General features: G+C 34.0%; 2 protein-coding genes across 15 annotated transcripts in view; one reads left to right on the forward strand and one right to left on the reverse strand.

The window, feature by feature from the left end:
* Positions 1-25,914, reverse strand: part of LOC127882102 (tumor protein 63-like) — an 85,460-nt gene that overhangs the window by 51,428 nt on the left and 8,118 nt on the right. The window contains exons 1-2 of one of the 2 annotated variants that reach the window (XM_052430537.1): positions 21,924-22,146; positions 19,010-19,719 (exon numbers count right to left, since the gene is read on the reverse strand). In XM_052430537.1, coding sequence (XP_052286497.1) covers positions 19,010-19,158 — 149 coding nt within the window. In that variant the 5' untranslated portion in view covers positions 19,159-19,719; positions 21,924-22,146. Of the gene's footprint in view, positions 1-19,009; positions 19,720-21,923; positions 22,147-25,914 lie in introns of those variants that run through there. The other variant, XM_052430536.1, reaches the window with a different exon arrangement.
* LOC127882103 (arylsulfatase I-like) overlaps positions 1-25,914 on the forward strand; it is a 147,414-nt gene that overhangs the window by 24,462 nt on the left and 97,038 nt on the right. For 8 of the 13 annotated variants that reach the window (XM_052430543.1, XM_052430557.1, XM_052430550.1 and 5 more), the window contains 2 exons: positions 16,359-16,458; positions 20,629-20,680. The exons of 1 other annotated variant lie outside the window; for it this stretch is intronic. The gene's annotated coding sequence lies outside the window, so the exon portion shown is untranslated. Of the gene's footprint in view, positions 1-1,025; positions 1,172-16,358; positions 16,459-20,628; positions 20,681-25,914 lie in introns of all 13 variants that reach the window. 4 more of the 13 variants (XM_052430545.1, XM_052430558.1, XM_052430547.1 and 1 more) reach the window with 3 other exon arrangements.

Here is a 25,914-nt window from a genome sequence, read left to right on the forward strand (position 1 = left end):
ATGACTTAATTACTGGACGTTTAAAATATGGCAAATGTAAAGTGTTGCCTCTTCATTTACAAAATATCTGCTTCTTTGTCATGATTGTGTAATTTGCATTAGTCACCATTTTGGTGGGAGTTATCAATGACACCATCCAATTGTCATGTTATGTTTACTGTGACCATTATTCAGTAATTTGGGTCAATGAAATAATATTTATTTCTGATAATTAATATTCATGTATAAAAACCATATAAACCACTAAAATTATTTGTCAATCAAATACTAATACTTAATTTTGTGTGTTGATATCTGAGTCATTTCATAATAGATGCATTTTGTTCATTATAGTATTCTTTACTGTAGAGTTTATGGTTTGTTTTGCGGTGAGACTTTGCATCCAATAATGCGTCTGATAATGATATCTTACAACAACCTGGGATCAATAACATAATATATCGATGGTCCCCATTCAAAATGCCAAACCTACATTTTTTGACATTTCGTGATTTTTGCACTGTGTAGGGCGGGAAATCAGTGTGCACATGCCCAGAAAACGGCGAACCCCTAACCAATCAGAACGCGCCTAACTGTCCATATGATGAAATGCCAAACTGTGATTGTGGAAATAAGAATATGCAAAAATGTGAAGCTGAACACTCAAAAATGCTTAGCTTAATATTATTGTAAAATGCGAGGCTGAATAATTTTTAACTTCGGCATTTTGCATATAGTTATGAAAAAGAAAAAATATATAGCCCTCCTGGAAAGTTTAGTTTTTGTAAGTTCGGCATTTTAAATGGGGACTATTGATATTATATCATAATACCTCATAAGGCTTTCTCATGTTAAACTTCCATATACCTATCATGGCATAATTTTAATATACCATGGTGTTTGAATGTAATATATCCCATATTAAAACCCACTGACATGGGTCTAAATAAGCAACACTAATTTTCCAAAAATTCAGTTGAAACAAATATTCTGTATACGCTTATTAACATGTATATAACAACCTAATATTGATGATGTTTTTTCAGAAATCTGCATTGCCTTGTTTGTTATGCCCCGCCATAGGCGAAGGGATATTGTTTTAGCGTTGTCCGTCTTTCCGTCCGTCCGTCTTTCCATCCGTCCGTCTGGAGCCATATCTTGGAAGTGCTTTGGCGGCTTTCATTGAAACTTGGTATGAGTATATATATGGATAAGAGGATGATGCACGCCAAATGTCATTGTACACCATCTGTCAATAACAGAGTTATGGCCATTTGTATCTTGAAAAAATGCTTTTTTGAGTGTCAAATATAACACTTTACTGTCTGGAAGCATATTGGCAGGGGATATCAATTCAACAAATTTGCTTGTTATTTATGGTACAACTGATAGTTCAGTATAATTCACTAAATATCATAGGCAAAGTTTATCAGTAATTATTCAAATGTTTTAAATAAACAAAAAAATCATTTTCCAAAATTAAAGTAAATGATTCTTAAATTCAAAATTTAAGGGATATAGCTTATCTTCCAAAAATGGTGAAAAGGCCCTGCAATCAAATTTATTACGGACATAATTTGTTTCATTTTAGGACTCTTAGTCCACATGACGCAAAGCTGTATTTTTAAAAATATGCAATATTCATTAGTAAAATAGACTAATAACTCATGTAAAAATATAACTAATACAATGACAATTTACTTAGATACATACATTTTTCATATTTTCACACATTAATAACAAAAGGCTCCTCAAACATGCTAAAGGGTTTTCATGTTTGCTCTTTTTGTGACAGCCCCTTTTTGCCATGCTATCAGCTCAGTTAATGGCCCAATTTTGTTACCATTGTACTCATAAAATCCCCTGAACAACACCTATTTGACCCAGGTCAATATTTGCATGGGCACTTAGTTTAACAACACTTGGTTTCCAATACACCAATGTTAATATTGATCTAACCCTTACAGTTCCTTCAAAATCATTTGAATAGTAGATCAAAATTTGATAACTATGGTTTTCAGTAATACCTATTGTTATGCCTCAAACAATTTGAAATTCTATTGTTCACCCAAAAATTCTTTTTGAAAATATTTCTCTTTTTTGGTAATCAGAGATAAGAATGCTAATTTGTTATAGTACACGTTGCAATTACAGATTGTTGGCTTGTCTTTTTACAACAGATATTTTCTGTAATTGTTGATATATCTTGAATGTTATTATCATACCCAAGATCTTGCTTTTACACAAAAACTAATTTTTATCTAATTTTTTAATCAGGAAATTTGACTCTGGAGAAACAAAAGATATTAACATTGCTTAATTTAAAATTGTTTGTCTCATTTTTATGTGAAATAAAATCTTCCTTTGTGTTAATACATTGTCATTTTAGCACCTTGCAGTTTAAATTGGCCTATTTCATGGTAAGCTATTTTCATGTTTATTAATTAACAAAGGAAACAAATCCTGGGTCTAATATGTTATTGTTAACAATTGATGTCACACTTTTCATTTGTTAACAAATCTTTTTCGAAAATAGGTTAATACATTAAAGATGAGAATTGACTATTTCCAAGATTATGTTGTAAACTTGTTATTTATTATTTAATCTTACAGTACTTATTTGATTCGAATTATTTGTTTGAATTCTCAGCATAAATTTCTATATTATTTGAAAGATTGCATACAACAATACCAATTAATCCAACCATCAACAAAATACCAAGCTGAGTAGTAAAACATGCATGACTGGAACACCACTATCATCAACATCTACAGATGCTTACAATTATTAAAATGGAAAAACATTACAAATGAAACACTCATGTTAGCGTTTATAATTTTCAAACAAACAACATCAATGTTATAAGCAAACTTACCGAAGACATACCAGGGAGACTTGAACACACGGGGTGGTATGATGAAAATGAATGGACGGTGGGTTAACAATTGCAAAATTTTAATACTCTCTGAGCCATTTACGCTGCTTAATAGAGCATTACTGAAAAAATAATGGTTTCTTGATCTTCCGTGGCCAGGTATTTGATTTCTTTTAATGGTATTGATGGGTTCATTGAAAAGTTTTTGAAAACTGATAATTTAAATATTTATTTTTATAGGTTAATGTGAGCTTTTAAGTCTTATTATGAATATCAATTATTGCGCATAATGCTTAACTGAATAAATAAACACTCTATTGAGAGCTATTCTATCTGGAGACCTTTTAAGGTCTAAAGCTTTTAAAGGGACAGTAAAAACGGGTTCACCAAGTTGTCTATTTTTTAGGTTTATCAGTTCGTCATTAATGCTTCTAATTGACTCATGTTATTATTGGAACTAAAGATCTCAAGTATAATAAAATAATAGAAATTAATAAAGGAAAAGGTAAACCCCAACTGGACTTGAACCACTGACCTTTGGATAAAAAGCTATTGATTAAAATTCTCAGCCCTCTATGGAAAAGAATGCATCTTATTCTTTATATAAGCAATCCAGATATGGTCAAAACATTACGCAAACAGCAGAAACACTCCAAATTATATAATTGTTTTGCGTTTGTAACGCTTTTCTAATTTTATAAACTATTTTTAAACGAAATTGTATTTTCATTATGGGTCTGTGTCAATAGTGTTGTTTCGCTCCCTTATGTACAATGTTCTTTTGCTTTTAGAATCTGTAACAAAAAGTTGAAAAAATTGTCATTTCAAACGTCTTTGAACAAGTCCCTGTAATGATTTTATTTTAAAGAGAAGCCATCCCCGTCTGTAGATCTGCCGTGGAATCATATGGAATTCTATGGAAATCGTTGGATGGAATTCCGTGGAGTATTGGCACTAACTTTCCATCCGATTCCATGCAATCAATGGAAAAGTGAAAAAAAAACAGAAGGGGGACTTGATATGGGATGGAATTCCATAAAATGCCGTGGAATTCCATAGAATTCCGTGGCATTCCATATAATGCCGTGGAATTCCATAGAATGCCGTGGAATTCCATAGAATGCCGTGGAATTCCATAGCATGCCGTGGAATTCCATAGAATGCCGTGGAATTCCATAGAATGCCGTGGAATTCCATAGAATGCCGTGGAATTCCATGGAACGCCGTGGAATTCCACGGAATGCCGTGGAATTTTATAGAATGCCGTGGAATTCCATAGAATGCCGTGGAATTCCGTGAAAAGCTATGGAATTTAATAAAAAGCTGGAATAAAATAGAAAAAAACAACAGATTATAGATCAAAGGCATTTTATTGATTTTGAAAAACAAATGTGAATGTAACTAAAGGTTTCATCATAGAAGTTAAACAAAAACAAGATCTGGCATCAATCATTAACCACACACATGCAGTCACAGTACATATTCAAAAATGAGTGGTTTTACATTTTCATAAAGTACCAACTCTCTTAACCACAGGCATGCATGCACACATTCAAAAACACATCCATAAACATGCACGCATATACAGGTGAGAACAGAAAAACTTATAAAAGGCACAATATAAAACATAGAAGTAGAATTTTACATTTCTCTTATGACAAGTATACTTCCTTTCTCACATATGTTCATAAACACACACAATTACATGCACACACACATCACGCACAATTGTTCTAGAGTTTTTTCTCATAAATTTTAACGTTCAACAACTGTTCCTTATTAATTCTAGAACACTTTCAGTACGATTACAGAAGTTCAGTTCTAGTTGATGTGTTCCAGTATAATTCTAGAAAAGTTCCGAAGGTTAACTTCAAATATTTAAGTCTGAAACCAACTTTCTAGAAAACAAATTCCTATGCAGACAGCCAGTATTCAAGTACTGAGCATAGTTAATAATAATACATAACAAATTAACAACTGTTGTAAATTTGTTATTTATTATACTATGCTCAGTACTGTTGAACACAGACTTAATTCAATTATCCAAGTTGCTAATTCCTAAATGAAAAAAAACAACAAATAAATTAAGACAAAAAACAAACACAAAATACAATTCACAAAATAAATAACTGGTCTTTTTTATACAAAAAGTAACCAAAATAAAACATGTCACCAGCCACAGACTGCCAGGCTTAACACAGAGGCTAAAAATGTTTGTCCAAGTCTTCCACTGCCATTTTCCTTTTCTTCTGAGAATATTGAACACCAGTCACTGCCTCCAGGTCCTTTTTGGTATGAGGTACATTGTATACTGCTCACATGTGCTCTACAGAATAAAAAATCATAAAAATGTCTAAAGCAAAGAGTTATTTACATTCAAACTATAACAAGAGATTGCAAAGCAATATGGTCCCCTACCTGTTAAACTTCACAATTAAGTTTGTTAAATATATTGTTGCCATAGCAACCAGAATTCTTGCATTATAAACAACATGAAATAACGTGCAAAATGTCCTTATTGTCATCTGTTCATGTTTCAAGTTTCATGAAAAAATACTTAGAACTTTTAAAGTTATCCCAGGATCCAGAAAAGTGTAAATGACTTAGACTAATATATTGAATTCCAAAAAGACAAAATACTTTCATGTGGTTAACATTAAATAATTTATCTAGCCCAGGGCATGACAATATTTACCATGAATTTGTGGCCCTGTAAGTCCTCTAGGTAAATGCGCTTAAAGAGCCGCTTTGCTGGGCCCCCTTTGCTGTTGGATTATTTCCCTGCCAAACTCTGCAGTATCTTCCATCAACTGGTCAATGGTAATTAAAGCACATAATGAAAATGTATAGGGAACATAATTCATGAATTGTTTTAAATATTAAGTTGTTAAATAGTCTTTAGAAAGAGAACTAAAAACAAAGTGAATACATCGCAAAGCACTAAGCATAACTTAATTTGTTGGTATGATTAGTACAAATTTATTATTGCTATAATTAGAATGATGTGTTATTCTATTGGTATGAAAATGCACACTCAGATACCTAAAAACCAATTCCATTGGTTTAATTTTTTATTTACAAGCAAATACGTTGAATTGATATCCCCCGCCAACATGCTTCTGGACACATAAGTATTATATTTGACACTCAAACAAGCATTTTTTAAAGATGCAAAGGGCCATAACCCCGTTTTTAACAGATGGTGTACAATTCCATTTGGCGTGCATCATCCTCTTATCCATATATATACTCGAACCAGGTTTCAATGAAATCCGCCAAAGCCATACATGCCATACGTCCCGATCTCGGCGGGACAGTCCCGCTTTTGAGCCCTTTGTCCCGCCGTCCCGCCATGAGACGATTTGTCCCGACATTCGTAAAAAACGATGTAAGGTGTATAGGTTCCCAATAAAATTCGCTATTCAAGCTCTGTTTCGCTAACACTTAACACCGCTAATCCCTTTATTGCCCTCCAATTAACAATCCGATTCTACTTATCGTGTGTACCAGTGTTGTTTATGACACCTTATCAGCGATTTATCGGCTAATTATTGATTTCATCAGGCATTCACACCATGGTGGTCTTCAAGATAGTGGTCGCTTATTGCTATCGATAGTTTTATTATAATGAAATAAATGTTGAAAATGTGTTTATTTTGTATTTGTTTGAAACGGTTTACAAAACAATTGTTTTGTAAAATTAACGCTACGTCATAAATGAGTCTTTTACATTCAATGTTTAGTTCCAATATAGCGGGATATTCCGAATGTGCAATATACCAAAATCGCAACAAACAGTCCAATAAGTGATACCCATCCTGTCTAGTGTAATTGTAATAAAAACAACGAGGTGCTATGCATGACAGTTTGACCCTACTCCAATTAAGCTAAAAACAACGAGGTGCTATGCATGACAGTTTGACCCTACTCCAATTAAGCCGCGGCAATTGACAAGTAACAAACTGCGCATGGACACATGCTTAAAAAAACATCGCAACAAACAGTAAAAGAGTTACCCATCTCGTCTTGTGTTATTGTAATAAAAACAACGTGTTGTTATTCATGACAGTTTGACACTACCCCAATACAGCGCCTGACAATTCACAATTCAGTTTAATCTGTGTATATAGGAAGAAAACAAAATACGGAAATGTGTACGGCCGCGCATTCCGTGTGTAACTGATGTAACTGTTCGGTAGATAGTGTACTGTAACCCGTACTTTCAGTCAACTGGATAGCCTCCCCTGCGTTAATGTTTGCCATTGAAATTAATATAATGAGTATTGTTGTCGTAATGATCTAGATTTTGTACTCTTAAACAGATGAATATTATCTTCGTTGTTTGCTATTGTCTAATTTAATAAAACTGTTATTGTTATGTTTAAGATTTCATGCTTCATATCAGATGTTTTATGTCTTGAATAAAAGTATCAAGAGTTTTTGTTAGTACTATACTGACTATAGTAAACGTGGAATGATAGATCGTTTTAGGTGTCCTGCTTTTTGGTCAAATGTCCCGACAATTTTTTATGGAATGTCCCGCTTTGGACCTAAAAAATTATGGCATGTATGCCAAAGCACTTCCAGGAGATGGCCTTGGACACGCAAAAAGCATTTTTTCAAGATACAAAGGGCCATAACTCTGTTATTAACTAATGGTGTACAATGCCATTTGGCATGCATCATCCTCTTATCAATATACATACTCATACCAAGTTTCAGTGAAATCTGCCAAAGCACTTCCAAGATATGACTACGGACTGATGGAAAGACGGACAGACGGAAGGATGGAAGGACGAACAGACAACGCCAAAATAATATCCCTCCGCCTATGGCGGGGGATAATAATAAACATTAACACCATTAATGAGCATTGAGTGCTCAACATGCACAGTAAAAAACTTCCTTAGCCTGCAGTTCCATAACCTTGCATGATAAAATTCCGATACTACATTCAACGTTATTAATTTCTCCACATAGGTCTTATTACTTCCTTTTTCAAACTGCAAACTCCACTAAGTGAAAATTTGGGTGACAGCTGCTTTTAAACTAATATTTGCCATACTAAAACCTCAAATATCACATAAAAGGGTCTACAATAATGTCATAAGAAGATTAAATTTAAAGGAATATTTAGAAATAATAAAAATCACAAACCTTCAGTTGTTTTTCTATTCCTAGACAGACTGCTCAAACACTGTATGCATCACTCTTTAGCAATATTTCATGTCACTTTCCAAATGATATAAATACATAAGTATTTTAAGAAAGTGTTTAAATGGAAAAACTAATGACTCTTCTGTTTGTTAAATGTCTTTAACTTTATTTTAACAAGTTAAACCAGTACATTGTCCACCATGTTTCATGTTTCAATCTAACAGGTAAACTTTCTGTATTTGAATTCAGCCAATTAGAAAAGGCTGTTATATCTTATAACCAATAGATTTGCAGCAAACATACCCAACATCTGATGTAAAACATATGCTTGGCTTATCAGATAGATTGTTATTTGACAACCTGGACTGGCTGAGTTTGATATTGAGAAAAAACAGTGTGTATACCACTTGGACAGGGTTAAGGAATTTAAACTTGTTGAAATTGCTTTGAAAGTAACAACTACTCCTACTTCTGCAGAACTACTACTTTAATTACTACAGCATCAACAACACCACCACCAACAACAACAGCAACAATAACAGCAGCAACAGCAGCAACAACAGCAGCAGCAACAACAACAGCAGCAACAGCAGCAGCAACAACTGCTACTACAGCAACAACTGCTACTACTGCTACTTCTATTGCTACTACTATTGCTACAGAAACTGTTAAAGCTACTACTTCTACTACTACTACTACCACCACAACCTCTACTGATATAAAAAACACTACTGCTACTACATCAATTACTACAACAACAACACCTACTACAACAACAACAACAACTACTACTACTAATACAGCTACTACAACTACTACTACTACTGCTGCTGCTGCTGTTGCTACTATGAAGTCTATTTGGCTATTTGTATGTGTAAGGTGTTCTATATGTGTTCTTATTCCCCATAAGAACTTTTGTAGAACTTACTGGTTCTTAAAGCATTCTAGATGTGTTCTAGAACTACATTTTAAAACATTTTTAGATATTTTTAACCATATTTTGTCCTTGAAATGTTCTAAAAAGATTGTTGAAATTATTGGAACAGTTTCAGTCCTAAGCCATTTTCCACAAATGTTCTGGATTTATTCTAAAAAAACTGTTTTGGAACAAATCCAGAACATACGTTTTAGAACACAAATATGGAACAGTTCCAGAACTGTTCCAATTTCTAGAACAAATTTATAATTATCTTTATTGCATTTTCTTTTAAATACAAAATACATGATGCAAATAAATGCATACATGTATTAAACTACAAATACATTTCAGACAATCAGTGAAAATTTTCTAAGTTATTTTCCATTGATTTCCATCCAAGAAAATGTATAAGTTATTTTCCATAACGATTTCCGTTGAAAAAAATGGCTAAGTCCAACTTTCCATGGTGTTTTCCATACATTCCGTGGAAATGCATGGAATTTTAGTCAAGATTCCGTGGAATTCCATAACAGCTTCAGATGGAAAATTGGCAAGTGGATGGAATTCCATCAAATTCCATGGATTTCCATCGATTTCCGTAGAATTCCATAATATTTTCTATGGAATTCCATAGAAAAGTGCTAATGACTATGGCAGATCTACAGACGGGACAACAGAGCATGTTTCTTAAGAGAAAAGTACTGTTGAGTCATTGTAAGTGAGGAATGTCCCTGTACTGTTGAGTGAGGGGTTGATATTAAAAGAGAGAGAGAGTCTTACAACAGTTTTTAGCATAGGTGCGTTTACGCACCTATGCTTATGGTATATACCACATTTCGAAAATCCACATCCATCGGTTGCCCTTTATGAAGCCTTACCTGATCAAAAATCAGACGAAATATCTATTTAATTTAGTATATGGTCATTCTTACAATTTTTTTTTGGAAACGTTTTTCTAACGTTTTCTTCCAAGAATATTGCTGACACCGTTTTTAGTGAATTTTTCTAAGACCGTTTTATGTCAAAAAATCTTCTTATAACCTAAAACAAATTTCGTTCGTAAAACAATTCTATCTGCACTATAAATCTCAATCTCCTACGCAGTGGCCTCCCTTATACTAGAAGTTACTGACCGGGCAAAGCAAGGGAAGTAACTGCTGTGAGGAGTTTCTATAAAAATCTGCATTCAGAAATCTGTATTCAGAATTCAATCTGTTGTGCACGTCTGCATCTAACGCTTACCACAAGTTTTACGACAAATTCTTGACGCAGACGAATAGGGTAGCGTCTATTTTCATTTGTGAAAAGAATAGAGAAAAGAATCGATACAGATCTGTCCGTGCTTAAATTTTGAAAGGCTTGGGTAATTATTTTTCATAAGCGTTTCAAACACTGATGTAAATGGAAAGATTATCTATTTAAATAGTCGGTAATTGTTTGAAATTATTGATTTGAGAAATTCGCGGATGGCGATATCGAACTACATTATACCACGTGACGCCATTCTTCCCTGTATCTTGCACCTATGCTTTTAACGCCATCGGCGCTCTCGTTGTCATTGTAAGTGAGGAATGCCCCTGAACTGTTGAGTGAAGGGTTGATATTAAAAGAGAGAGAGTCTTACAACAGTTTTTGTCATTGTAAGTGAGGAATGCCTGTACTGTTGAGTGAAGTGTTGATATTAAAAGAGAGAGAGAGTCGTACAACAACTGTTGTCATTGTAAGTGAGGAATGCCCCTGTACTGTTGAGTGAAGTGTTGATATTAAAAAAGAGAGAGAGTCGTACAACAACTGTTGTCATTGTAAGTGAGGAATGCCCCTGTACTGTTGAGTGAGGGGTTGATGTTAACAGAGAGAGTCGAACAACAACTGTTGTCATGGTAAGTGAGGAATGCCCCTGTACTGTTGAGTTAGGGATTTATATTCAAAGAGAGAGCATATCAACAACTGTTGACACTGTAAGTGAGGAATGCCCCCGAAGAGGACACATTTTGACCTTTAAAAAGTGCTACTTTTTTTCTCTAGTGCCTGTAGAATTCAAAATAGTTCAGAACTAAAGATCTCTCTGCATGCAATATAAATGAAAATATATACTAATGATGTGGTTTTATTTAAAATCTCTTTAATATTAATGTTTGTTTGGCACTGCATATGAACATATTTGAAGAGCAATAACCCACTATTGAAGAAAGTGAGTTATGATTCTCTCAACTCCTAACATCCTCTATCACTTTATTTATGTGCTTTAATTTTATTTAACTTCAATACAATAGCAGATGTGCTCAAAACAAGAAAATTACCCAAAGGGCAGTTATACTCCATATATGTTGAAGGAAGAGTTATAATTTCCTTGAACCCTGCACTTCCAACTCAAAGCCTTCTACATGTATCAGGATTAGTGGCTAAACTTGTGTGAGGGGCATAAAAACTTTTTTCCCTTTTACAAGTACAAAAAATAAAAATTGATCCTTCCATCAGGTGAAATGGAAGTTAAATATGGGTACATGCACAATGAGTGAATAGTTCTGGGAAACTTCCTATGTCGTGTCACTCTTTGATGAAGAGTTTTTAAAGTATTCAAATACAAGTAATAGTAACAAATTGGCACTTGAAAGTAAACATTTCCCATGTGCAAAATCATCACAGTTATGTGCATGTTATAAAAATAGATATTTCTCTACACTATGCTGCTGTCATTTCAGATTATGCAATTCAGTTTTAAGATTAATCTGTCCTCTTTGAAAGATTGGCCCTTTTTATACGCCCGTTTTTAAAACCGGGACGTATTATAGTTTCACCCTTGACGGGCGGTGGTCGGCCGGCTGGCGGCGTCCACAGCAGTGTCCCCTCTCTAGTTCAAATAGTTTTCATCCGATCTTCACCAAACTTGGTCAGAAGTTGTGTCTAGACAATATCTAGGTCAAGTTCAAATATGGGTCATGCCGGGTCAAAAACTAGATCACGGGGTCACTTAGTGCATTTCAAGGATTAAGCATGGTGTCTGCTCTCTAATTGAAGTAGTTTTCACCCGATCTTCACCAAATTTGGTCAGAAGTTGTGTCTAGATGATAGGTAGGTCAAGTTTGAATATGGGTCATGCCGGGTCAAAAACTAGGTCACGAGGTTACTAAGTGCATTTCAAGCATTTAGCATGGTGTCCACTCTCTAATTGAAGTAGTTTTCATCTGATCTTCACCTAATTTGGTCAGAAGTTGTGTCTAGATGATATGTAGGTCAAGTTCGAATATAGGTCATGCCGTGTCAAAAATGAGGTCACAAGGTCACATAGTGCATTTCAAGCATTTAGCATGGGGTCCGCTCTCTAATTATCCCCCTAATTATCTAACATAGGCGGAGGGATATTGTTTTGGCGTTGTCTGTCCGTCCGTCTTTCCGTCCATCTGTCCGAAGCCATATCTTGGAAGTGCTTTGGCGGATTTCATTGAAACGTGGTATGAGTATATAATTATATGGATAAGAGAATGATGCACGCCAAATGGCATTGTACACCATCTGTTAATAACGGAGTTATGGCCCTTTGTATCTTGAAAAAAAATGCTTTTTTTTGTGTGTCCGGAGCCATATCTTGGAAGTGCTTTGGCAGATTTCATTGAAACTTGGTATGGGCATGTATTTCAATAAGAAGATGATGCACGCCAAATGGCATTGTACACTATCTGTTATAAACGGAGTTATGGCCCTTTGTATCTTGAAAAAATGTTTTTTTGTGTGTCAAATATAACACTTTTGTGTCCAGATGCATATTGGCGGGGGATATCAATTCAACGAATTTGCTTGTTGAAGTAGTTTTCATCTGATCTTCACCAAATTTAGTCAGATGTTACATCTAAATGATATCTAGGTCAAGTTCAAATATGGGTCATGCCGGGTCAAAAACTACAACAACTAGGTCTCGAGGTCACTTAGTGCTTTTCAAACATTGAGCATGGTGTCCAAAACCTTCGAACGGGCGTATCTTGTGACGGTTTGGCACTCTTGTTTAAATTTCATTAAAAAAAGATGGGTCATGTCGCTTTAAGAAAATGCATCTAGCCTTTTATGCCAAAGAGAAAAATAACTCTTTAAAAGAGGACCCAATCATATGGACTAAGGAGAAATAAACCATGATTAAATAATGATTGACTGGTATGTTAACTTCCCAATGATTATGAATTGAAACTACCATAGCTTTTTCTGAATGTAATTCAAAGGGAGACTAGTACAATTACAGATAATACAATTCTATAAATACAGATGAAGTAAAACTTCAGCTGTACCCGCAGGAGAGAAACCTTTGTATGTAATGCAGGGCTTTGTTTATGGTAAAGAACAATTGTTAAAACAATTACAAACAGAAAAATGCACCAAACCAAAACACATGTAGATACAAACGCACAAACATAAACAAAACTGGGTCAATGCTGGGATTAGTCAATTCAAAAGCACTGGGTTTTTAACTGGTTTTAAGGAGCTGCAAACCTCAAACTTGGCCCAAAATGATGAATTAAACAGTCAATTGTGATTAAAAATTAACCTTATAGTGTAGCATTGCAATTCATATTGAATAGCATAAAAAGATAAAACATTTGAATTTAATTACCTTTGCTATTTAACTACTAAATGGTGTTACTACACCTCCAGAACCTAAACTTTCTGAGGCACGATGAGATGAAACCAAGTTCTAAGAATGCTTTGTGTGATAGGATTATCATAGCAGTCACAAGGAATTTAAATCTCAAACTTAGAGGTTATTTATTTAATTTGTTCATAGAGTCATGGGCATGGTTTATAACAATATTTCTGTATATATTTTTGGTGAAATTAATTAAGAACTTAGTATTTTAAATGTTGACGTATTGTCAGTCAACTGTTTATTATAGCCTCTTGAATACGAATGAATAGTTTTGACAAAGACCCTCAAAATGACATGTATTAAAGAGCAACTTGCTTTAAAGGGGCCTTTTCACATATTTTGGCATGTTTTGAAGTTTGTCATTAAATGCTTTATATTAATAAATGTAAACATTAAATTTTAAAAGCAACGTAAAAAATCAAAAATAAAATTTAAAAAAGGAAAAAAAAGTAGCCCACAGCAGGGCTCGAACCAGTGACCCCCAGAATCCTGAAGTAAAAACGCATTAGCCAATTGAGCTATCCTGCCAAACTTACATAAGAAGCGTATTTTATACGTTATATCAGCAATCTTCGTAGTTTCACAAATTTAAACGACAACACCAAAACTCTCCAAATTATTCAATCGTTTCGCGTTGCAACGCTTTATAATTTTTAGGTTTTTAAATCGTCAAAAGATGCATATAATGGCTATATTAGACAATTGGTAAATGTTAAGTAATACTGTTTCCTCACAAATATCATAACTATAAACTAAACCGACAATTTGCGAATCTGAAACAACTTTTTTCAATTTTGTCAATTTACCAAACCGTGAAAAGATCCCTTTAAATAACCCTTTCCCACTTAGATACATATTTTGATGCATATTCAGTCCTTTTAAAAGTTAAATTTAACCCTTAAAGCGCTGGAGCCGAATTTTAAAGGCCTTTGCAAACAGTTTGGATCCAGATGAGACGCCACAGAACGTGGCGTCTCATCTGGATCCAAACTGTTTGCTATTCTGATAGTATTCTTTGAAAAAAATGAAGAAAATGCTTATTTTAGAAATTCAGCAGACGACATTTTAGCAGAAGACAAATTACCCAGCATGCAAAGGGTTAATTTAAGACCTTTCTTACTAGATTCAAGTTTTAAAGGCTTCATTTCCAACCCTAAGATACTGATGAGCTGCAAACAGCATAAAACCTGAACAGACTGGGAGTAACTCGCAGGCTGTTCTCGTTTTATGCTATATGCAAAAGCCATTTTCACTTTACTTCTTATGGGGGAAAGTGTAAAAATATATATACACATGTAGCATAAGAACCAGCCAGAAGGATTATTTATTCACATACAACAGAAGATTAAGGGAATGAATTTCAAAATGATGATAAGCTTTTAGTATTAAAGTTCCATGTACACTTTTATTTAATATAACAGAGCTAACAAACAAGAGATTAAAATGATTATCCGAAACTTCTTACAGATTTAAGAAAATAAGAGTATTTATTTTGACCTGTAGCATTATTTGTTTAATTCTTAATCTCTTATGTAACAAGTCAAAAAATGTACATTACTATAAAGTGTAAAGTTGATAATTTATAATACATGTACGCCAAAAACTGTAAAATTTCTGACTTATGGTTTCATTGTTAGGCATGAAGCGCTATTAATTGTTTGTTATGTTTCTTACAACAATTCTTTTTTCAGACTTTGCACATGCTGTCCATAATTAACACTACTCTGCAATTTTACAAAAACATGCCTAGTATGGCCGGCTACTAGTCCAATATTCAATTTATGGTACTGTGAGAACAATTGGATGTTTCAGCAATGTTTAAAATGTTGAGTGTTGCAAAAGTTATTTAGACCAAGAATGGGAAATATAAGTTATTGATATACACTGATAACTTAATATGATGAGTAATTGGAAGTATTAGGCAGTTGTTTTGCAAAAGTTTACGATTGCAACTAAAACTAATTTATAGAAATACCACGTCATCTCAAGTCGGCTTGCTTTCATCACTAAAAATGTTGTTACCTATTCAAGAGGCACGGCCTGAAGCCTTTATTCTGGGGGCTAGGAAGGAAATCACATAGGGTCATAATAATCAGTTACTACCAGTTTCTTTTTCTTTGAATGAGAACAAAACAGTTATACCGTACTTTCGGTTTATGACAGCGTAATATTTACCCGCTCTTTATACTTGTTGGGACGAGACCTCAATGACATGTACGTGACAACCTTTATTTAAAAATATCTCCCAATAAATGTAATACAAAATTTCAGATATACCGAAAAAGCAAGACAAATGAGTAAACAACGATGCTATTGTGAATTAAGTCAAAGATATAGTTTAAACATGGGAATGAAATTAAATCAATTTATTAGATATTATTCTGTATTATTCAATAGAAGTTATTATGCATACATGTAGTTATAGGAAATGAGCCTTAATGTTTTACACTGTGTGCAAATGACTGAGTGGGGTTATGACGTACCAAGACTACCAACTGACCAACCATCTTTAAAGTAGTGATCCGAGACCAACAGTCTTGGAGACTGTCGACATCCATCACATTAGCCATTTCCCTTGACTGGCAGCTGTTCTCAGTTTTGACTGTATTGCCATCATTCTAATCTACAGCACAGTTTCAATTTATAATTATCCGAAATGTGTGCTATGTTTAATCACAATTATTTTTGATACATTTGTTGATTTGTTGCTCAATTTATTTAAATATGTCGAAATGTACTGATTGTGCACACCATTTTTTGTTCAATTGAAGTCGTGCGATCTGTTTTTCTCCAGGTATGGGACATCGACCCTAGGACTGAAACGATCTGTCCGCCAGATAAGAATAAACCCCGCCTTCAAAGCCAGATTGTTGCTCTTTACCGGTATAGTAAAGGTATGTAATATTATGATATTTAAACACAATCATTTGTGCGTGCGTGTGTTAGACTTTTTCTTGTTTACCCGATACAGTCCACAGTTTTCATCTGATTCTTTTCAAACTTGTTCAGTGTCTTTATATTAATGAGGACTCGAACCCTATTGAAAATGGGTTACATCAGAGTAAAAAGTCCAGAATTATCTCCCCTTGAATTTGAGAAAATTGTTAAATAAGGCTTGTTTACGCTATAAAATCCACAGTTTTTATCCAATTATTTCCCAACTTGAACAGTGTCTTTATCTGAATGATGAGTCAAACCCTATCGAAACTGAGCAATATCGGAGTTATAAGTCCAGAATTATCTCCTCTTGAATTTTAGAAAAAAATGAATATTCAGTATTTTTATGTGATAATTTTCATCCAATTCTTGGCAAACTTGCACAGTCCCTTGACATATTGCTTTCATATTTTGCAAACTTCTTTACTAACATTACCCCAATCTATAAACAAGGCAGACAACTGTTTCAAGCATTTTGTAAGAATTATGGCCCTTTTTTTATTTACAATATGCATATTACTTTAGTTACATTGCCATAACTGTTTTATTTATGATCAAATTTTATTAATACTTTGACAAAACAACACTTACCTGAATACCACAATGGATTCCACCCAAACAATACCCCACGCCCCAACCCAGAATCCCTGCCCCCCCTCCCCCCCCAAAAATTTTGATTTTCCTTTTTTTATTTTTGAAAGATCATTAATAAATGACCACACCCCACATCATACCCCCCTCACCACCCCCCTACCCCACCCCGCAATTTTTTTTTTCATTTTTTGTCAATGGATTTCACCTAAACAATACCCCACGCCCTAACCAAGAATCCCTGCCCCCCCCCCCCCCCCCCATCCCCCCCATCCCCCCCCCATCCCCCCCCCCCAAAAAAAATCCTTTTTTATTTTTGAAAGATCATCTAGTAAATGACCACACCCCACATTATACCCCCCTCTCAACCCCCCCCCCCTACCCCATCCCCACCACAAAATTATTTTTTTTAACTTTTTTTATTTTTGAAAAATCGTCTAATAAATTATTGAATATGAACAACTTCCCCACGATGGCTTACATTATACTGTCAAGCAGTCGAATAGTCAAGCGTGCTGTCCTCTGACAGCTCTTGTTTAAAAAGCGCAGTATCGAAGCAATAAGTCCAGAATGACTTCCCCTTGAATATGAGAAAATTTTGAAATCCTGCTTGTTTACGCAATTAATTCCACAGTTTTCATCCAATTATTTCCAAATTTGCACAGTATCTTTATATCAATGAGGACTTGAACCCTATTGAATATGAGCAGTATCTGAGAAATAAGTACACAATAATCTCCTCTTGAATTTGAGAAAATTCTCCTTGTTTGCGCGATTAAGTACACAGTTTTCATCTTATTCTTTCCAAACTTGCACAGTGTTTATAGCAGTAGAGCAATTCAGGCCCTCATGGGCCTCTTGTTTGTTTGTTAAATTAGTGCGCAACTGGGTTTCTTTGTTCTGTCTAACAATACGGTGGCAAACACTGTTCATGACGTCATGCAAATTTTTTTTTGCGCAAGGTGTTTCCCAGAAAGAATATTTAACCACAAAATACTCAATAAAAAGATTTTTGCCAGATATGACATATGGCAAACGAGTAGATAATCACGTTCTAGTTAATAAAGATGTGAATTTTCAGCAAAAGTTATAGATCCATTTTCAAATGACTCTAATCACTGAACTGAACAGCAGCTTAAGATAACTTAGTGAACATAATAATTCATTCAAATGAACAGAATATGCATTCTTTTAATATTTCACTTATTCCATATACAGACAAAATAAGTTTGTTTACTTGAAAAAACCAGCTTTTTTTTTCCCCTACCGGTTTCACCGGAGGGGACTTATGGTTTGCGCTCTGTCTGTCTGTCTGTCAGTCAGTCACACTTTTCTGGATCCTGCAATAACTTTAAAAGTTCTTAATATTTTTTAATGAAACTTCAAACATGGATAGATGGTAATATGGACATTGTGCACGTCATTTCATTTTGTGCCTACGTCAAAAATTCTGGTTGCTATGGCAACAATTAATAATTTAAAAAATTCTGACAATGGTGGAATTTCTGACAATGGTGGAGCCGGTAGGGGATTATATTGCTTAGCAATAGTCTTGTTGTTTTTGGGAAGATTTCGCAGAATGCTACCAAGAGGGGATTGACCTGGGGACCTCCCAGTTACAAGGCGGATACCACATCCATTACACAATTGCATGGTTAGAAAGAAAAGATGAAATATACTTAAGCCTCATTCTGGGAAAAAGGGGCTTAATGCATGTGTGTTAAGTGTTGTCCCAGATTAGCTTCTGCAGTCCAAACAAACTTATCAGGGATGACACTTTTCTCCTTTACTGGATTTTCCCTAGGTATAGACTTCCCATTAAAGCAAAAAGTGTAGCCCCTGATTAGCCGGTGTGCACATGCATCAAGCCCCTTTTTTCACAGAGCCAGGTTCACCTAATTAATATTCCCCACTCACCTGCAGGCAGGGTTACTAATAAAAGGACGGACAAAATTCCTCGGCACTGGAAGTGTTTTCGGAAGGGGTGGACGGAATATGGGCATAGGCGATGTCACTGGAATGGTTTCCGTTGATGAGGACATTGCCTCGTTCAGCTGGGCTGGCATTTTGTTTCTTAGATTTCTTGATTTCAGCTGATTTGATGAAAAGCGTTTTGATTGAAGTTTTGTTTGGCACTGATTTGTTAATATGGATGAAATTTGTGCAACAGGTTCTAATAGAAATGATAAGATTTATAATGGTCAAATGATGTAACGTTTCTCTCAGCAAAGAAACATTGATACCCTGGGTTAATGGAATATTCACAGTGAAATTTGTCCGATTATTACACTGCAAAAAATGCTTTTGAATGTAAATTGCTGATTAAAGTCTTCATATAATCGTTTTTACACAATCAGTTGGAATCATGATTTCATAATTTGCACACTGTATTGGTGAATAAATTGTTGTTGTATTTTGTCACAAGATGTACACAAAAAAAAAGAAAAATTAAGACACGAAAACTAAAATTCATTAAGTTTGACTCCACTATATTAAAGTAAACCTCTTAGTATATTGCACTTTTGGATGCTATGGTAAAACTTTGTCTTTAAACTGTTGCTAAGGAACACAATGCTGGTGGTAAAGTCACAGTTTGCAATCAGATCCAAAACTCATGTCCTCTGCTCCTGAAAATATATATATATAAAGCAAAATAAGGAAGATGTAAATTTCTGCAGTTAAGTAAGCAACTTATATGCGAAGGCTTATTGTAATTCTTTACATTTATGCTGTGTGTTTTGGAGTCGGTGTACATTTTACCCCCACCCCCCCTCTTCCCATTTTTTATCAACCATAAGATTCCCCATAGAATTTAGACCATTTTGATCATACATTTTAGACTAAACATATATTTATCTTTATATTATTTGATCTGAAATACTCATTACCACATATTTTGGACAAAAAAGTATATTGGCCTCCATACATACAGAAAAAGTGCACCACACTTTCAGTTTGGACAGAATGTTGATCACCGTGCATAGTATTGTTGGATTTCACGGAACAAGATTTCAAATAAATTCCACAAAATTTATTAAGACAATAACCATAAGATTAACAAGTTTTTATGCCCAAGGATCGAATGATTGGGGGTATTTTGTTTTTGGCCTGTCTGTCTGTCATTGTATGTGTCTGTCACAAAACTTTAACATTGTTCATATCTTTTGCAATATTGAAGATAGAAACTTGATATTTGGCATGCATGTGCATCTCATGGAGCTGTACATTTTGAGTGGTGAAAGGTCAAGGTCATCCTTCAAGGTCAAAGGTCAAATATATGGCTTCAAAGCGGCGCAATATGGGGCATTTTGTTTCACAAACACAGCTCTTGTTAACATTTAAAAACCATTCAAGCTGATCTTTACTGTTATTATAAGTTTTTTCAGTTATCCAATTAATTTCAACAATAAACATATTCCCAACAGTTAAGTCCACATCTTTGAAAATAAGTTGTGTTCATTTATTTTCCTTGTAAGTTTTTATGGGTCCTAGACACTTTCCTGTCACATGGTCTACAATAGCCCTTATAATTTCAGATATCAAAGAAGGAAGTTTATCAAAGTTTATTGGAAAGTTATTGATTAAACTGTAAGTCTTATTTAAATAATCCAAGCATTAAAGCAAAAAAGTTCACGATAATAGTTTAACAGTTCAGATTTCATCTATAATTTATTAGAATTGAGTTTTGTGTTTTATTTTCTGTTTTGAGTGCTTTATATGACCTTAAAATATATAAGTTTAGAACACAAAATATTGAAAGCATTATAGATAGAGTTGATCTGTTATTGTTAATTTGCTGTAATTTGATTTTCAACCATACAACTATAAATGGTTATGGCTGTTGTCCAAAATTGTAAATTTTTCTGCAGCAACACTTATTTATTTGAGCTGGTGTTTTGCTACCACTCTTTAATGAGGACCCTACATCACAGGTCAAGGTCACACTAAAGTTCTTTGTCTGTACTTGAACTTCTCTGGGATTTATCTGACTTGTATAGAATCTTACAGCATAAAATGCACATTATCAAGGTAAGTAGGCTAAAGGTCACAGTCGAACTTGAAGGTCAAATGTGAAAAGCCACTATTTACTTGTCTATTGACTGTGTAACTGGCAATTATATTTCAGGATTTTATCAATGTGTCACTGACATGAACCAGAATTGTGGGTCAATGGTCAATTGAATCATCAAGGTCAGAGGTCAAATAAGTTTTTGCTTTTCTCGACATAACTTCCTCAAGCCATTTTGTATCACTTTGCATATTAAGCTTGGACTTTGGGTTCAAAGTCCAGCTGGGAGTGTTCACTAACATCTGTAGATATAAGTATTTCTATCTATTTTTTTTTCTTATAATATGCATAATATGCAGTACATTTTTTTTGGGGGGGGGGGAATCTAGTTTTTTAAATGCAGGAACATTTCATCGTGTAGAATTAGTCAACATCATTAAGTAAATGTTAGACCTATTTATTTTAGCCTGCTCTGGAGTCCGTTTCTTGAGCCTAGAACCAGTATGTGGTGCCTTTGGGGAAGATCTAAAGATTGCTTCCACAGCGGGCATGGAACCCATGACCTACCGGTTACTAGGCGGACCCCATATCCATTACACCATGGGAACCATTTACATTTATCAACAAAGTTTGGATGATGGCAAACAATTAAGCTTTCATGTGCAGTTCTCATAGAAGAATAACAACCAAAATACTAACAAAAAGAGCCAAGGAACATTTATTTATGACAGGATCATTGCAGATAATAAAAAGTTAAAAAAAATGTTCAATATTAAAATGTAAAAATCAGTGTTTCAATGTTAATGCATGCAAAACAATTACCAATTTTCCATGCAAATCTTCTGATTTCCTGCATAGTTTGAATTAACGTATTTACACATTTCACAATAACTCCTTTAATTGTTGTTGCAGTCTAATTGTTTGGTCCATTTTAAACAGTTGCACTTCAGCAGAATGTATCTTTTATTTGTTCATTTTGTTTCAAATTGATTTTTATGAAATCCAGCATTACACCTGTTATCAGTAAGAGCATGTTTTTGAATGCTCCACATTGAGTTAGGAATATTAATTGAGCAGCTCCTCACTGTGAAAAAGAGCAGATTAGGTCTGTGTAATGCCTTTTTTATTTTAAGTTTTACAATTACATTTTTAAAGGTGTTTCATCAAATGTAGACCCCCCTAATTTCAGAACAATCTATTGACATATATAAATTGGTCAAAACTTGATACTATCAGTGATATCAGTAACAACATAAATGAAACAGTGCACCCTAAAAAACAAACGATGTTATATGCATGTGTTAGGTGAATTTAGTTTCTTATAGTATCCCCATTTGTCGACTTTCCTATCCTTTATTTCTCTGATAGCATCTTGAGTGTATATTTAGGCAACATCTCTGACTCTTTGATTAGTTTTATTTTGTCTTCAAGAAACAATAACGCCCACCTTCGCTTAGAAGGAAGTTCGGACATTTTTAGTCTCAGTTAATTATCTTAATTGCCGATTTGAAAATCTAAATGAATATCTTAATGCAACTCCTTCAAGAACTCTTCAAATCACCATTTTATATGACACAAAATAAGCAATTGTAATAAACAATTCAAAATTAAATAGCATATTATTAAAATTAAGCATGGCTTTTTATTTTTTGCTGTTTTGTACTGTTTGGGCAATCGGTCACTTGCCTTAAATAAAGGACCTACTAATTGTTTTTAATGAAAATTCAATACTGCTCCAGCAGCTGGAGTTTCACTTCTTTATATTGCATTGCACAACAGTTTGATGTGTGCTGCGTGGATGCAGTAGCGTGTATCCCCGTACATATCTTCGATGTTGTTATATTTTCAGCCTTCAGAGGCTGGTGGCGGTATTGTGTTTTTATTATTTTTTGCTGTTTTGTACTGTTTGGGCAATCGGTCACTTGCCTTAAATAAAGGACCTACTAATTGTTTTTAATGAAAATTCAATACTGCTCCAGCAGCTGGAGTTTCACTTCTTTATATTCCTACAATCAAAAAACTAAACACCCTAAAGAACGGTATGTTTGTTAACAGTAAATATAATTAGTATCATCACTTATATTGATCGATAATTATGTACATCACAGGCCATTGACTTAGTCTTATAGAATTGTTTTGCGATTTATGACCACCTTTGTCAATATTCACACCTGTGAGCTCATCACTTAAAAGTTACTCCTTGAAAATAGCAACTGTTTGTTATTCAAATCAAGGGATGAGTGCAATACTATTGTATCACATACAGGAAACACTCAGCAACTACAATAGTTTAACACTCAAGCGACGTCAAGGAGTTTTTTGTGAGTTTGCACAGGAAATGATTGATTGTGACTGTGCATGCTGATTTCTTGACTGGTAAAAAGTGATCTCTGATTTAGGATTTACATCCTTGCTCATCTTGTGTGAATATTGTAGCTGCATCGTTTTAGAATTATACACTCTACAATTAGATTTTATACAATCACTTGAGGAGCAAACTCTTTAAAGCCAAAATGCAATATGAAATAATTCTAAAATAATTAACAAACATAATTTTGATTTCATGATTATACATATAAATATTTAGAGATTGCACTTATGTAAAAATAATACAAAGTCAGGCCTTCCAATAATGTCATTCACAGCTGTTTTCTTTCATTTTATTGACACCATACATTTACAATGCAAGGGAGACAATTTTAGATATTAGCAAAATGCAAAACAATTAAAAATATATTATTTTAGCTAAAAGTTTGTATATATATTATGCAATACATGCAATTTTCACTATACTTTAATTTGATAATTCATATTATTTTGACTTTTAATTATATTTTAGCCTGGCTCTGTGAAAAGGTAGTAACCAATATAAAACAATCAATCAACATTAAAAACATAACAATAAAACAATAAATAATTAAGAACAGGTTGTAACAATAAAATTGTCCCTTAAATTACAAATGTTGACAGGTAAAATAATTAGGTCATACATTAAAACCATATATAAATATATTCATGAATGTATATGTATATAAACACTAATCTTCAGTACCATTTTATCTGTTGAAGATTTGATTTCGCAGTAATACAGTGCGGCAGATAATACTAATCATAGTGCCCCACAGGTATTTGTCGGTATTTTTATAAACGTATTGTCATATTCAACACAAGGGAGTGACATCTTGAGTGCATTAGTATTGGTTTATTGATATGTTGCTCATTTACGACAGAATTCTGTTACACACCTTTTAATCTATATTGTTTTTTACCTTTAACCTGGGATTGCCTTATCAAGAAAATTGTTTTTGTACACAGGTCTCTACATGGGACATTATGGAAACATATTCTTGGTGTTTGATTGATGGGCAGTTGGGCAGGCAGCTTTCTGCTCTATAAGTCACGCAACTTTCATATAATATTCGCCAACTTTCTAGCAATAGTTATTGCCATAATAGATCTATAACCAGCCAATTTTTGTGAAAGGCATTTCAGAGTAATTGCCCTTTATGTAACAAAAATGCAAAATTCACGTTTTTGTTTCTATATATGTTAAACAGCTTTATTAAAATATTCACCAAGCTTTCTTGAAATGTTTTTTTAACATTGGCAATTTAAAATTGTTGGATAACCAGCAAATGCCACAAGTCTATTCAGAGCTATTGTCTATCGTTTATACAAATAGAGATAATTTTGCCTTTTCCGCTCTCTAATTCATACTGCTTTCAGTACATCTTCACCAAACTTTCTGGAAATGTTTGTTTGCATAAAATTGAGGCCAAGTTTGATATCCAGCCATTTTCACCCCATTAACCCATTTCATTCGGCAGAAAATTGCCCTGGACTAAGCATATGCAAAGTCTCGAAGTAATGGACTTTCTAATTTAGGATGGATCGACCTTATTGTTACAGAGTTATTATTGTTGTTGCTTTTCAAACGGAAACATGCGCAGATTTCAGAAAAATGATTCTAGCACCATTAACATGTGAGTATTATATTTGCACTGATTGCAATAAAATGTTTCACTCTTTGTAAGATTTTTGTTGATTTTGCCACACACTCCACATGTCTTCAAAGTGTATGCTTCATCTTGAACAAGTAATATGCATTTGGTGTTCGTAGTTCGGTGAAATCTGTAGTGTTGTTAGTATAGCAAATTCTTTTTAGCTCGTTTTGATAAATGTTCTTTTTTTACCAATGGTGCTACATTGATTTTACCCAGTGCAACATACTGATATTCTTTGACGAGATGTGAGGAAAGCTTTAAGTGGATATCATCAACAAATTTTTTAAGTTAAAAGTGTATTTTCTTTGGGGACACAATGCGTTCCTGCGCTGCTGTTTGTTGCTTTTTGTTTTGCGCTTTTGTCAAATGCATATGGGCATGATCAATTTTATTGTGGAGTTTACTAATCACATACTGCTTGTCTTCTTCAATGCCAACTTGGAAAACGTTACAATCGATTGAGTCATACACTGAGTCATACACTTTAGCAAACGTTCGACCACCAGGATCTATGCCACACTCACGTTTATCTATTGTATCATTTGATGCATTTCTTCGTGTATTGTAACATTGGATCACAAGGAATGTTCATGACAAATGTCCCATTAGCTCATTTTACTATTTTGACATCGTGATCGATAGGCGGAATTTTTGTTATTGGTAAGCCAATTTACGGAATCTTTCTTTAGAATTTGAACGCTTTTCAAAATTTTCCGGCATCATACAGATATATCGGTTTAGCATATTATCGGTAGACAAGTCTTTGCCTGAAAGATTTCGTATGAACACAAAAAGATCCCTGAACAATA

This window comes from Dreissena polymorpha, chromosome 5 (assembly GCF_020536995.1).
Source record: "Dreissena polymorpha isolate Duluth1 chromosome 5, UMN_Dpol_1.0, whole genome shotgun sequence".
Lineage (NCBI taxonomy): Eukaryota > Metazoa > Mollusca > Bivalvia > Myida > Dreissenidae > Dreissena > Dreissena polymorpha.